Source organism: Pelodiscus sinensis, chromosome 14 (genome assembly GCF_049634645.1).
Source record: "Pelodiscus sinensis isolate JC-2024 chromosome 14, ASM4963464v1, whole genome shotgun sequence".
In the NCBI taxonomy this organism is placed as follows: Eukaryota; Metazoa; Chordata; order Testudines; family Trionychidae; genus Pelodiscus; species Pelodiscus sinensis.
In genome coordinates, this window is record NC_134724.1 from 2,559,610 (window position 1) to 2,571,864 (window position 12,255).

Sequence of the window (12,255 nt, forward strand, 5' to 3'; positions counted from 1 at the left end):
AAAGCAGAATGGACATATTGCGCCGTCTGCCCCCTGCTGGGCAATTTGTTTTTTAGCCAAACCAGGTGTGAGAATGCTCGAGTCCTGGACTGTCACAAAACCCATTGCCGGCCTGCTGGTTATTAAAACCATAAATCCGGCACCTCCACATCACTGGAAAAGGCCACTAGACGAGAAAGCCCTTTGCTTGGCTAGCCTCGCGCTACGCTAAGGGTGGCAAAACAAATGTGTTTGTGCTGATGTTTGCGGAAATGCTAATCGGCGCATTAATCGTCCCAAAACCACCAGCCATAATTAGGCTGAATCCACATTGATGCAGGAGGCTTGGGAACGCGGGGCTCTCATCTGACACATGAGAATTTTTTTAAAAGCCCAAGATTTGCACAAGACTAATATTGACACAATGGCTTAAAAAGACAGAGACTGGTCATGCTGTAGGAAATTTTGTACTGAGTTACATAAAAAAAATCAGAAGTGATTAAAGTGATTTAAAGCTTGCGTATGTACGATCCCCCTCTCCCCCCTTCACCAGCCCTAGTCAGTCATGAAGTGAAATAAATGGGCCGTCGGTCATTTCCACGGGAAGGGGAAGGGATCGATCTGTTGTTTTTAGAGCCCTGCAAAGGAGAATGTAGTTTTGCCTTTTTGCTAGAACAGCTCTAAAACCAAGGACCCAATTCCCCACCACCCAACTCGGAGCTGTTTCCAGTTCAAGTGTTGCAAAACTGAGTCATTTCCCTTTTTATTTTTTTAACTGAAATTGTTTTCAAAGTTTGGGTTGCGAAAAACCCTTTCCAGCTAAAAAGGCCGGGTCCAACAGCGATAACCGTCTTGGCAAAAAGAAGTAAAAAACCCCAGGAACCATCGATCATTTTTTAAATGGAACAATTGGTTCCATTTGTGGGGGACGGTGGCTGGGGGGGGGGGTGTTATTTTTCAACAACAGCAAAATCGGTAAGACGAGGACCAGCTGTACGTTTTACCAAGAAGTTTTTGTCACACCTGGCAGTGCACACCAGCTACAAGACCGCACGTGGGGATTCAGAGTTGAAGCAGTGACGTACCTTGTCCCTGCCACCACGGAGCGAGTGCGAGTGGCGCGCCTGGCGTTGCCTTGAGGCAAGTTTCTGCCCCATTTCGGGGAGCAGAGGCCCAGGGGCTGGCGCAGGAGGTCAGCGGGAGACAGACTAGAAGGAGCTGAGTGTTGGAGAGAGAGCAGCTGCTCCATTCTTAAAGGGACAGTCCCAGATTGAAGCCCTCCAGCAGGTGACTCTACTTTTTCTAAAAAATGGGCACATTGTCCCGTGTTTTCTGGCTCTCCCCTCCTATCCGCACGGGCGGGCCCTGCTGCTGGCTGGCTCCTTGCTCGATCCTGTGGCTATCGATAGGGTTGGGGGTGCAAAGTTGGTGGGACGGTGTGTGTGGATGGGGGGGGCAGCTGCTCCCCCTGCTGGTCCGTCAGTGCAGGCCCTGCTGTGGGCCAGTTCTTGGCCAGCAGTACCCGCCCTCCTGTCCCGTTCCTAGCCGGCGCTGGCTGCCGCGGCTGGGGAGTACAGTTTACATGCTCCCCCCTCACTGTCCTCTCCCTGCTGTGCCCCCTCAGCCCCACTGCTCCTTCCTGAGCCCCCCGGCAGGGCACATCCCGCTCCAGGCACTGTGTGAGAACCAGCCCTCGGTCGGAGCGCCCAGCTCACCCACAGCTTGGCCAGTGTCACGACAAAAACTGAAACCCTCCTTTTTTGCTCTTAGCGGCGGTTTCTGCAACGCATTCGTGAAGCTCTGGGCTATTGCTCAGGACTTGCTACCTGGTCCAGGGGTTGCAAGTTCCGAGGGGCGGGGTTTCGTGGTCGAAAACACTCACAATTCGCTCCCTCTTCGGAGCCCTGCTCCGGGGGTTGCAAATGTTCTGTCGTTACACTGGCCGGTGCAGCGACCGGGTGCAACACACCTGGGCCTCGGCGTATCACCCCCAGACCAACGAGTTGGTGGAGAGGTTCAATGGGACTCTGAAGCAGATGCTACGGACCTTTATGCACAAACACCCGCAGGACGGGGACAACCTGCTGCCCCCCTGCCTCTGGCTGGCACAGGGAAGATTCCAGCCCCTCCGGCCTAGGGTGCTGCCCAGGTGGAGCCAAACCCCGCCCAGCAGAGCTCCCCACCCCTCCGCAAACACTGCAGTGGGGGGGGGGGAAGCTATTTCCAGCCTGTTTGCGCCCCATCCCTGTAGGCTCCACCGCAGCAACCTGGGCAAGGGCTTAGCACCCGCTACCCATGCTGCCCTGCCCTCGGTCCTGCCCCCAGGGCTGCTCTGTCCCCTCAGCCCCCTCCCCCGCAGAGCCACCTCTCTGGCCCGGGAGCCAGGTTCCCGGGCCTTGGTGCTCAAGGCATCCCTAGAGCTGCCCGCGCTGTAGCCAGCAGGCGGCTGGGTGAGGTCAGTGGCCAGCAGCAGCCCGGAGGCGGGAGCTGCCTTTGTGCAGCCAGGAAGGGACAAGCTGCCTCCAGCCTCAGGAGAGCCGGAGGGGGGAGGGAAGAGATGAGCTCTGCACGGACACGGCCAGGTCATCCCTTCCCCCACCCCGTGCGGCTGGAAGCAGCTCCAGTCCCTCCCGCCCAGCACGGCCAGGCTGCTGCTGGCCACCTGGTGGGAACCCTCAGAGACACCTAGGACCCCGCGCACCCCCCACCTGTTCCCTGGAGCAGACACAGCCCCAGAGAGCAGGAGAGGCGGGCCAGGTGGAGTGCACCGGGCAGGGGCACGGTGGTCGTCCCCCCATCCCTGCGTGAGAGCGGTGCCGGATTTGTGACCAGGGGCCCAGCCCACGCGCTCTTCCTTTGGACGCTGGTACCGCACCGGTCTAAGCGATGGCCCCGGAGCTCGCTGGCGTTTTACCCGCTGTCCTGCGCTCAGCCCCGGGGAACGTGGCCCCCAGGTGCGGAGGAGGGATGTAAAAGCACAGAGCAGGGCGTGCAGCAGCCGTGGGAGCAGGGCTGGTAGGAGAGTTAACGAGGGGCGCAGGAGACCAGCCCGAGCGGCTTTTCTCCAACCGTTTCAGTCAGGTTTGGCCTCCGCTTGCCTCAGCAGCACAGAGGAGACACCTCCCCATCGCTCGGTTGTTGCTTCCTGCTCCCGCGGAGAGAGAGAGAGAAACAGGCGCAGGCCCCGACTCCCCCATCTCCAGCCACCGTTACTCGCCCCACAGCTGCCCTGGCACCCGGGCTCTCTGCAACAGGGGCTATCCGCACGGCTGCTCCAGACCGGTCCGGCCGTGAGGGGGGCAGAACCCCACCGCCAGCGAGGCAGCGCCGCTTGGCCCCGTGTCCCAGGCCCACTCACCAGGCGGGGCCGGAGGGAGCAGCCTGCCAGCCAACAGAGGAAAGGTGGCTCAGCGGAGGAGGGGACCAGGGGTGTTTCCTTTCCCAGGGTGCTGGAACTGGGAGGTCTTGGGGCGCTGCAGTACCCCCTGGCTGGAAGAGGTCTCCCTCATCAACAGGGCTTGCGGACAGCTCCAGCACCCCCATTACATACCTTGTTCCACCCTCCCCCCCAGGACGAGTGGCCAGTGGCCCCTGCCCAGGAAGCGATCTCACAGGAGAGCCGTGGGGCTTCGGAGTGCAGGACCATCCTCTTTCCTGGGGAGCGATGGGGGGCAGACACGGACCTGGTGTGGTCTGCTTTGCAGGGGGTGCTGTCTGGGTGGGCCCGAAAGCCACGTCTGGCCCTGCATGGCTCGTCTCCATGCACGCCCCAAAGCACAGGCCCTTGCCCAGCTACCAAAACGTACGTTTACAGCGTGCGCCCCCCCCTTACATGGTTGTGGCTCTCCGGCACCACACAGCCGTTCCCACGCGCTTCAACGTCCAGCCTGAAGCCGGGCGGGGAACAGCGGTCGCAGCTAGCCGGCAGGCAGGCGGGAAAGAAGTAGTAAGCCACCCCTCAGCCCGCAGAATCACTGGGCTGTGTTAAAAGTCCCGCCCCAAAGGGCAAACCTCAGGGCCTGCATCAACACAGAGCCAGTGGGAACCCGAACGCTGCCCCGCCGAGGGGAATAAAATGCAAGCAGGATTTTTGGGGCCCTGCGCTGTCCTATTATCTGGTGCCCCGTGCCCACTGGTAGTTGGGGGGGGGGAGAAACACGATTTTTTAGCGCTGTCATTTAATCATCCTCAGCGACGCAGGCGTGAGCTAGTTCTAAAGCAAATTGGAAACTCGGGGTTGGCGAACCACGTGCCTGTGAAATGGCTTCACTCCCACGAGAACGGCTCGTGTGCAGGTTTAGTGCGCAGCTCTGAGCTCTGGCGGGCTCTGGCGCTTGAAAGGGAACTAGCCGCAGCCCAGAGAGAGGAAGAGGAGGGGGACATTAGGACCCAGGGGTGCCCCACGTTTTCGGATTCCCTACGCAGCTGCGTATTCTGCTGGGGTTAGGACAGCCTGGTCGACAGTGCGTTTGCATCTGTCGCTGCTCGCAGTAGCCTCAGCACCACTGGCCTGAGGAACGGGCGTGGGCCGTGACCCTAGGAAACCGACCAAAGAGCAGCCCAGGCCGGGCCCTGCACAGTGTTAGTACCCATTCCGCCATGCTACGCACGGGCCTTGGGCTTTCTAGCTTGAGCCCCTCCTGGGAGCAGCTCCGGGGAGTCATTTCTTCGGGACGCGAAGGTAAGAACTGGGTTACGGTTGGGATGTGCCAATGGAGTGGTTCACCGGGGGGAAAAAAAACAGCTGAGGGCAGCTCAGGAGGGGTTTTGGAAGCGGCGTAGCTGGCAGCAGCTCGGCTGGGCTATGGAACATGCAGTCAGCTGGTAGGCCCAGCTGCCACAGGCTACGTCAGTTGGCATGGGAGAGACTCAGGGGGCTTTGTGCCTTGTAAGGGCCTCGCTGTGTCCATCCGATGGACACAGTTTTGCGGGCACGTGATCACCTGCTCATCCAGGGGGTGGGCCTCATTGGCTACTTAGCTAAGTTATGGTCATAAAGATATCAACAGGTGTGAGAGTCAGGCTGGACCTCCCTGGTCCGGCACCCTCAGGACCTGACTTGTCCCAAACGAGGGAGTTTGCCAGACCAGGGGAGAACCACCCCAGCTCCTCTGCTGCTGGTCTTGGGGCTCTCCCGGGGGGGCTGCCAGCAGACCCCAGCCATGGCTCACCAGAGGTCAAGTTCATTGGATTGAAACAGAATTTTGATGGTCATCGGATCCCTGTTCAGTGCACGACAGGTGGAATTGGATACTTAAGTACCTCGCGTGCCCGTGAAAATCCTCCACCTTCATCTCTGCAGTAGGTTCCAGAGGATGTAGCATTCTGGGGAGAAAGTCACCTTTCTATTAGGCTGTGTGAGCAAGTGAGCCACCGCGACCCCGTGGCAGTTCTGGAAAGCGTATTCCATGCCGCTCTCCAGCACGACGTGGGACGGCCTACCTGGATTCCGCTCCTCTCGCCCCGACTCAGCCGGCATTTTGGAAAACGTACTCGCTCGTGCCCGACACCGCGACGCTACAAAGGAAAACTCAAAGGAGACATTGCCACTTGCAAGGTTTGGTATCTTGAAACCGTTTTATTTCCTCATGTTTGTGGTAACATAAATAAGAGCGCAGGACGGCACTTAACGGAAGGGGAGGGAAAGCAGAACACAATAGAAAGTAACGGGGGGGGGGGGGAGGAGAAACGTGTTGCACTGATACTGCCAGGCAGTTACAGTCCTGCTCAACTGAAGTGAAAATATAGGTAGGTGAACCAGCAGTATTTTGGTGTCTTACCCTGTAGTAAGGGCGTAATTCACAAAAACGTCATTGTGCGCCTATGCTGTGTATGTATAACTTATCGTGCAGCTTAAACTCTGCGCAGTTCTATCGGCAGCAGAACGGACACACAGAGTCCCAGACATCAAACATCTTTCATTCAGGTTTCCACAGGAGCAGTTACCGCTAACTTGGCAACATTTACTACGGAGCAAGAGAGAGCGCTAAGGGAGCATTTTGCTGCTTGCCGTTTGTATACAATGAGGGTAGAGTTATCACCAGGAGAAACTAGGACTCTCGGGTCCCTCTTAGCACATCAGGGAAGAGAGACTCACTGCTTTTAGGAAACCTCAGATAGTTTAAAAAAAACCCAACCAAACAAACTCTCTATCCAACCAGCCCCCATCCTGCTAAGGAGACGGACAGGTTTCCATAAAGAGAAATGCAAGCAACTGACAAAGTAAGGTCACAGAGGAGTATAGCAATTGAGTAAGGAACTTGAAAATTGGATCATGAAGCCACGTCCTAAGACACACGTCAAATTTCGCTACCTCTCTCCCGACAAGGAAACGTTTGCAACCAATGCCGGGGCGAAGGGCAGGTTTTCCTGAACCTACTTCAAACAAAGGCCAGGGCCAGAGGATTTGGAGAGAACGTTTGTGAATTAAGCCCTTGATTTGAGGTGACCGTTAAGTGAGTTACAATTCCAGTTTGGTAGGCTGCGTGCATTCATTGTCAGGCTTTGCATAGGAAAAAGTTAACAGCAATAAACCATATTGCTTTCGTAGGGGCATCCTTCATTCTCTCTCCATTTTAAGTTAAAGTTAAGTTGTGCCTTACTGGTTAGCTCCGTAGTCTTTAGATATAGAGAATACATTGTTCTACTTACTCCACGAAAAATGCTGGAATATAAATACATACCCAGCTTCCTTTCATGCAGTTATTTTCAGTTATAGTGTACAAGTCTTTTATTTATTTATTTAGTGCTAGATCAGACTACAAGGACGTATTTCCAGTTAGCATGTGGCCTCTTGACAGGCCATGTGGCTCATCTTCTGTGTAAGTGGATCCCGTAAAATAAAAGAGCAAGTAGAAACAAAGAAACTTTATTTATAAAGTGTCTCTCGAGGTTAATTAATTATTTTTCGGGCTGTTCCGTAAGTTTTTCAACTCCAGCTGCAGTTGTCGAATTCTGATATCTTTCTGCGAGAGCTCTTCTTTCAACCGCCGGATCTCATCCTGTTGCCGAAAGAACATTCTGAGGAGCTTCAGAGAAAGACACAAAAAAAAAAAAAAATAGGTGGACAACGTTGAGGTCACATTTATACTATCGGCTTTCTCTTACGGCTTCACGTCTTTCCTGCCAATTCTCAGAACACCTGCCTTTGGTTCATGTCATTCCACTGTTCCTTTTGAAATATCAGTTTGCCGGCAACTACCCCATTGATTTTCCCTGTCCTTTTTCATGGTAACTCAGTTTATTTGCATAGTGTAGCCTAACAGTTCTATTTGCGAAAAGAAATTCAATACTGGATCCAGTGCCAGTGTTTTCCCAGAGCCTCCAAGGGTAGCATGGACACCACGTTTATTAAAAACGGTTAGGAAATTAACCCACTTCACTTTGTACTCTCTCTGCTTAAATCTCTACAAGGTTTGGTGAGTTGAAGTTTGACCCAGGCAAAAAACCACACACATGGATTTACACAGCTTGGGAAAAAAAAGTAGAGATGCAGAATCCGGTGTGTTTATATGCTACAATCTTGAACATGTGATGTTGCTCTCTGAGAGAGAAAGCCATGTCCTCATCTGTAGGTCATATGCCCTATACTGGTAACAGATAGGGATTTTTATTTAGTTACAGTGCTAGAAGTCTGGTTTCAGAGTTTAATCTCCACTGTTCGTGTGAAGTTCCAGGTGGCTGTGGTGTCCATCTTAATAACAACCTAGATTATCACAAATTTCTTAGGGAGGCTTGTGTCCAGTTCTGGGCACCAAAGTTCAGGAACAATGTGGATAAATTGGAGAAGGTCCAGAGAAGAGCATAAAAATGATTAAAGGTCTAGAAAACAGGAGCTATGCGGGAAGATTGAAAGTCTGGAAAAGAGAAGACTGAGGCCAGGTCTACACGAGTCCTGGAAGGCCTGTTTAAGGTACGCATCTCCAGACACGCAGAGTAAGTAGATGGAGTCGGCTTACTTTAAGCCGAGCTTAGTGACTCCCTCACTATGGGAGGCCGACAGCAGCAAATGCACACAACTGAGAGGAGTACAGATGCCACCCAGAGCTGCCCTCAGCATTTGATTTACGGATCTATACTAGACCCGCTAAATCAAACACCAGAATATTGATCTCTGGTGTGGCAAGTGAAGACATGCCCCGAGAGGGGACATGATAGCAGCTTTCAAATACCTAAAAGGGTACAAGGAGGAGGGAGAAAATTGTTCTCCTTGGCCTCTGAGGATAGGACAAGAAGCAATGGACTTAAACTGCAGCAAGGGAGGTTTAGGTTGGACATTAGGAAAAAGTTCCTAACTGTCAGGGTGGTCAAACACTGGAATAAATTGCCTAGGGAGGTTATGGAATCTCCATCACTGGAGATAAAATTTAAGAGCAGGTTAGACAGACACCTGTCAGGGCTGGTCTAGATGGTGCTTGGCCCTGCCGTGAGGGCAGGGGCCCGGCCTTGATGAGCTCTCAAGGTCCCTTCCAGTTCTAAGATTCTGTGGTTCTATGAACATTTACACCATCTAAGAAGAAAATAGAGTGAAAGCCACTAATGCCAGAAACCAGATTACACCCAGAAGCCAACCTAGTAGAAGGGACCCCCGAAGACTTCAATGCCCTCTGTGGGCAAGGAAGGCTCGGAATGGTGACCATGATGACCATTCGGGTAAAACACAGTCTCTACTTTTTCCTCTTGAGATGAACGGGAATGGGGAGATTGCAAACGCTGCACAGCAGGACCACGTTTTGTGCTGTGTCTGGTTAGTGCCCGGGGGCAGTGAGGTGTTACTGCAATACATAACATCCAGGACACATCAGTCCTCTGTGACATGTCAGCCGGATGAGAACATGCAGCAGACCTTCCCCGCGGTCTGCTTCCGACGTCAGGGAAAGGCTTTGCCCTAGAAGAGCTGGAAGCACACGTCCGAGACCTACGAGGTTGGCCATCCAAAGCCTAGGTCAACGCCCATCGCTTACCTCATTCTCCGTCCTGGGGGGCACGTTTTCGAGCAAATCTATTCCATTGACCACAACACTTTTTTTCTCTCTTATCGGTGCTTTAAAGACAACTTTGGACGTCTTTTTATAGCCCTCCTTCAGAGACATCAATATGGGATCTACATGTGGGGACAAAATACAGGGGTTAACGCTTGCTCTGCTACAGTGTACACGTATAGCGCCCTGCCCTGTTGCCCAACCTTACATTTCACTGCCTCCTAGCTGCCCCAAGGTTAGTGGCAACGTGATTTCATGGTGACTGCACTGGAGAGGCCCTGGCCAGGCAGTAGGGAGACCTGGGTTCTAATCCTCCTCTTCTACTGACCCTCTGTGCTACCTTGGCAAGGGACTGACCCCGGCTTTGCCTTGCTGAAGAGACTCTAAGTTTTTTGGAACATAAACTCTCACCGTGGCATGGTTGTTTGTTTGTTTTTTTTTAATTTGGTAAAAAAAAATCCCAAAATACTGACACCTAAAATGTCTTAATGTCTGGTACTTTCTGATTTTTTTCCCCCAGCCAGGAGGCGAAAATCCCAGGCGCTTACTGCGTTCTGCAGGGGAGCTTTTGGCGCAGAGGAGGAAGACAAGATGGCGGACGGCTTGTTAGGGCCAAAACGCTTCAAAGGCGTTTCTTAAAGGGGCCATGCTAGGTTTTTTAATTTTTTTGCTTAATAACTCTCGGATCCTTTTTTTTTTTTTCTTTTAACAACTTTGGTCTCCCCATTTTTTTCCCTCAACAGAATTTTTCCCCTGGTGTTTTGTTTTTTTTGGGGGGGGGGGAGGGTGTTTAGTATTTTTAGTTAAATCCTCTGCAACCCTACCCCCAGCACAATTTCTCAGCTCCTGTCAGTCACTTCCTGGGAGTCTGCCTCTAGGGCCTGCAAGCCAGGAGCTTCTTAGGTAAGCACTTCCTGGACAGAGCCCGCCTCTGGCACTCTAGCGCCTCCCGCACCCCAACTACCTGCCCCAGGCCACTACTCCCTCCTGCCTCCGCTCACCAGCAAAACCTTCTGCACATCCCTCCGTTCACAACTCCCTCAGACCAAGCACCCCTCCTACACCCTTCCCCCAGACCACAATCCTCTCCTGCACCCAAACACCCCCCCCCAGACCCTGCACCCCAAGCTCCGGCCCAGGTCACAACCCCCTCCTTCTTCCAAACTCCACACCCTCTCCTGCACCCCAATCCCTTCCCCTACCCCAAGCTCCCTGCTTCACCCACCCTCCATCCCAGACCCCACAGCCCCTCCATAGAAGTGCAGCCCTTGACCACTTACCAAAATCCTGGAAAACACGCCCCCCCCGAAAAACGATTGCCCACCCCCTATCTAAGGACCACTGAGTAGGTAATGCAGTGCTAGAGAGACCAGCACCTGGGGCAGACACAGCCTACGTGGTGCTTCAGTTCACGTTAACGAGCTTGATTTTATTCTCTCTCTCACACTCACTTGTCCCCATGCATACGCCAAGCCTACATTTTCTGTATTTTCAATTGGTGCAACGAGGCCCTCCCATAATATAGATCCATTTACTTGCAGAAGGAGCTTCTAACATTCAGTGGCCTTCTTCCCCCTCCCCGCCCCACACAAAGCTTACCAGCTCAAGTAGGGCTCCGCCAGTTACATCCGTACACGCAGGACTGATGCGCCCACCACCCCGTCGTTAGGAGGCCGTCGGAAAGTATGGAAAGCGCCCCGGGGGTGAGTGTAGATTTAGACGCGTTTCACAGGACGGGCCAGAGGTCAGTCCTGCTTACGTTTACGGTAAACGCGCGTGCAGGGTTCATTGTGGTACCTCTGTTCATTCCGCTTAGCCATTCGTCCGGGGTTAGGGCTGGTTCCGTGCTTGGCGTCATCGGGTAAATATCCTCTTGGTACGTCTCGGACTAGAAGTGAGGAAGAAGAAAGAACAAACCTTCCTAACGTTTGCACCTCAGCGTTAGCATGTGCTGCCAACTGCCAACAGCAACACCGTGGCCAGCGGTAACGTCGCCTTTCAAGAGCAACCCAGGAAAACCACGGAACCATGGAAAACGTCCCATTCGCCATTGACGTGAACGGGGGAATAAAGAGGCCTAGACGCGGCCTATTAAATTCCTGGGCTGAAAGAAAATTACTCCCCAGCAGCCCGGAGCCGTACAAGGTTTTCAGGAGCTCACGTAAGTCTCACTCAACCACCAAAGCAACAAATGCATTCGGGCTGTCGACAGAACAATACATATTATCCAGATGGATGGAAACTTCACAGGAAGGTTTCAGAAGGGCAGCAGCTCCGGCGCGGGTGGCGGGTGAAGGCCCAACTAGGAAGGCAGCCGAAGCCCCGCCCCTTCCACCCAAAGCCACACCCCTTCCCCGAAACCATGCCCCTTCAAAACCTTGGCCCCACCCCCCAGCCAAGCCCCACCTGACACAATTGGAGGGCTGAGACTGCCGCCCAGCGTGACCCCAGCCTTGCCCGGCCACAGAGGAGCTGGGCTGCCGTGTGTGGGCAGTGAAGCGGGGCAGTGTAGGCAGTGCCGTGAAGCGGGGCAGCCTACATTACCCGCTGCCCACATGCTCCGGTCTGTTGGGTGCTCTCTGCTGCTGCAGGGACTGTGTGGGGAGCGCGAGGTTTTGAACCGTGGGTCAGGTAACGAACACCCGCCCCCTCTGCCACGTGCAGCATGAAGAGCAGCAGCCAAGGTTAAAAAACCAAGGAAAGTTGTCCACAAGGGTAATTTTGCCTTTCCCCTCCTCCTTTCTACTTCTAATACAGGTTGAACCCCTCTAGTTCGGCACTTTCAGGAGCTGGCCGGTGCCAAACCAGAGAATTTGCCGAACCACGGGAGGTCAATATTGTCTAGCAGCATTATCAACACTTCCACTGCTTCCTGGGCTCTGAGAAGACACTGAGGGATGAATTAGAGCTAAAGAACAGCCCAGAACACGGAGAGCCAGGACTGGGGGCTGGAAACGTGTCTCGCTATGGAAAGGATGAGGACGCATTGGAGAGGGTCCAGCAGCGGGCGACCAAAATACTGAGGCGGCTGAAGCACATGACCTACGAGGAGAGGCTGAGGGATTTGGGCTTGTTGACTCTGCAAAAGAGAAGAGCGAGGGGGGATTTGAGAGCAGCCTTCCTGAAGGGAGGTTTCGAATAGGAAGGAGAGAGGCTGTTCACAGTGGTGGCAGATGGCAGAACGAGGAGCAATGGGCTCAAGTTACAACGGGGGAGGTCTAGGTTGGATATTAGGAAAAACTCTTTCCCTAGGTGGGTGGGGAAGCGCTGGGATGGGTTCTCTAGGGAGGGGGTG

General features: G+C 53.8%; 1 protein-coding gene across 3 annotated transcripts in view; it reads right to left on the minus strand.

Moving 5' to 3' along the window:
* Positions 1 to 5,526: 5,526 nt before the first annotated feature.
* CORO2B (coronin 2B) overlaps positions 5,527 to 12,255 on the minus strand; it is a 137,300-nt gene continuing 130,571 nt past the window's right edge. For all 3 annotated transcript variants that reach the window (XM_075896844.1, XM_075896843.1, XM_075896845.1), the window contains 3 exons: positions 10,758 to 10,848; positions 8,943 to 9,082; positions 5,527 to 7,007 (listed from right to left, as the gene is read on the minus strand). In XM_075896844.1, the coding sequence (XP_075752959.1) occupies positions 6,876 to 7,007; positions 8,943 to 9,082; positions 10,758 to 10,848 (363 nt within the window). In that variant the 3' untranslated portion in view covers positions 5,527 to 6,875. The remainder of the gene's footprint in view (positions 7,008 to 8,942; positions 9,083 to 10,757; positions 10,849 to 12,255) is intronic.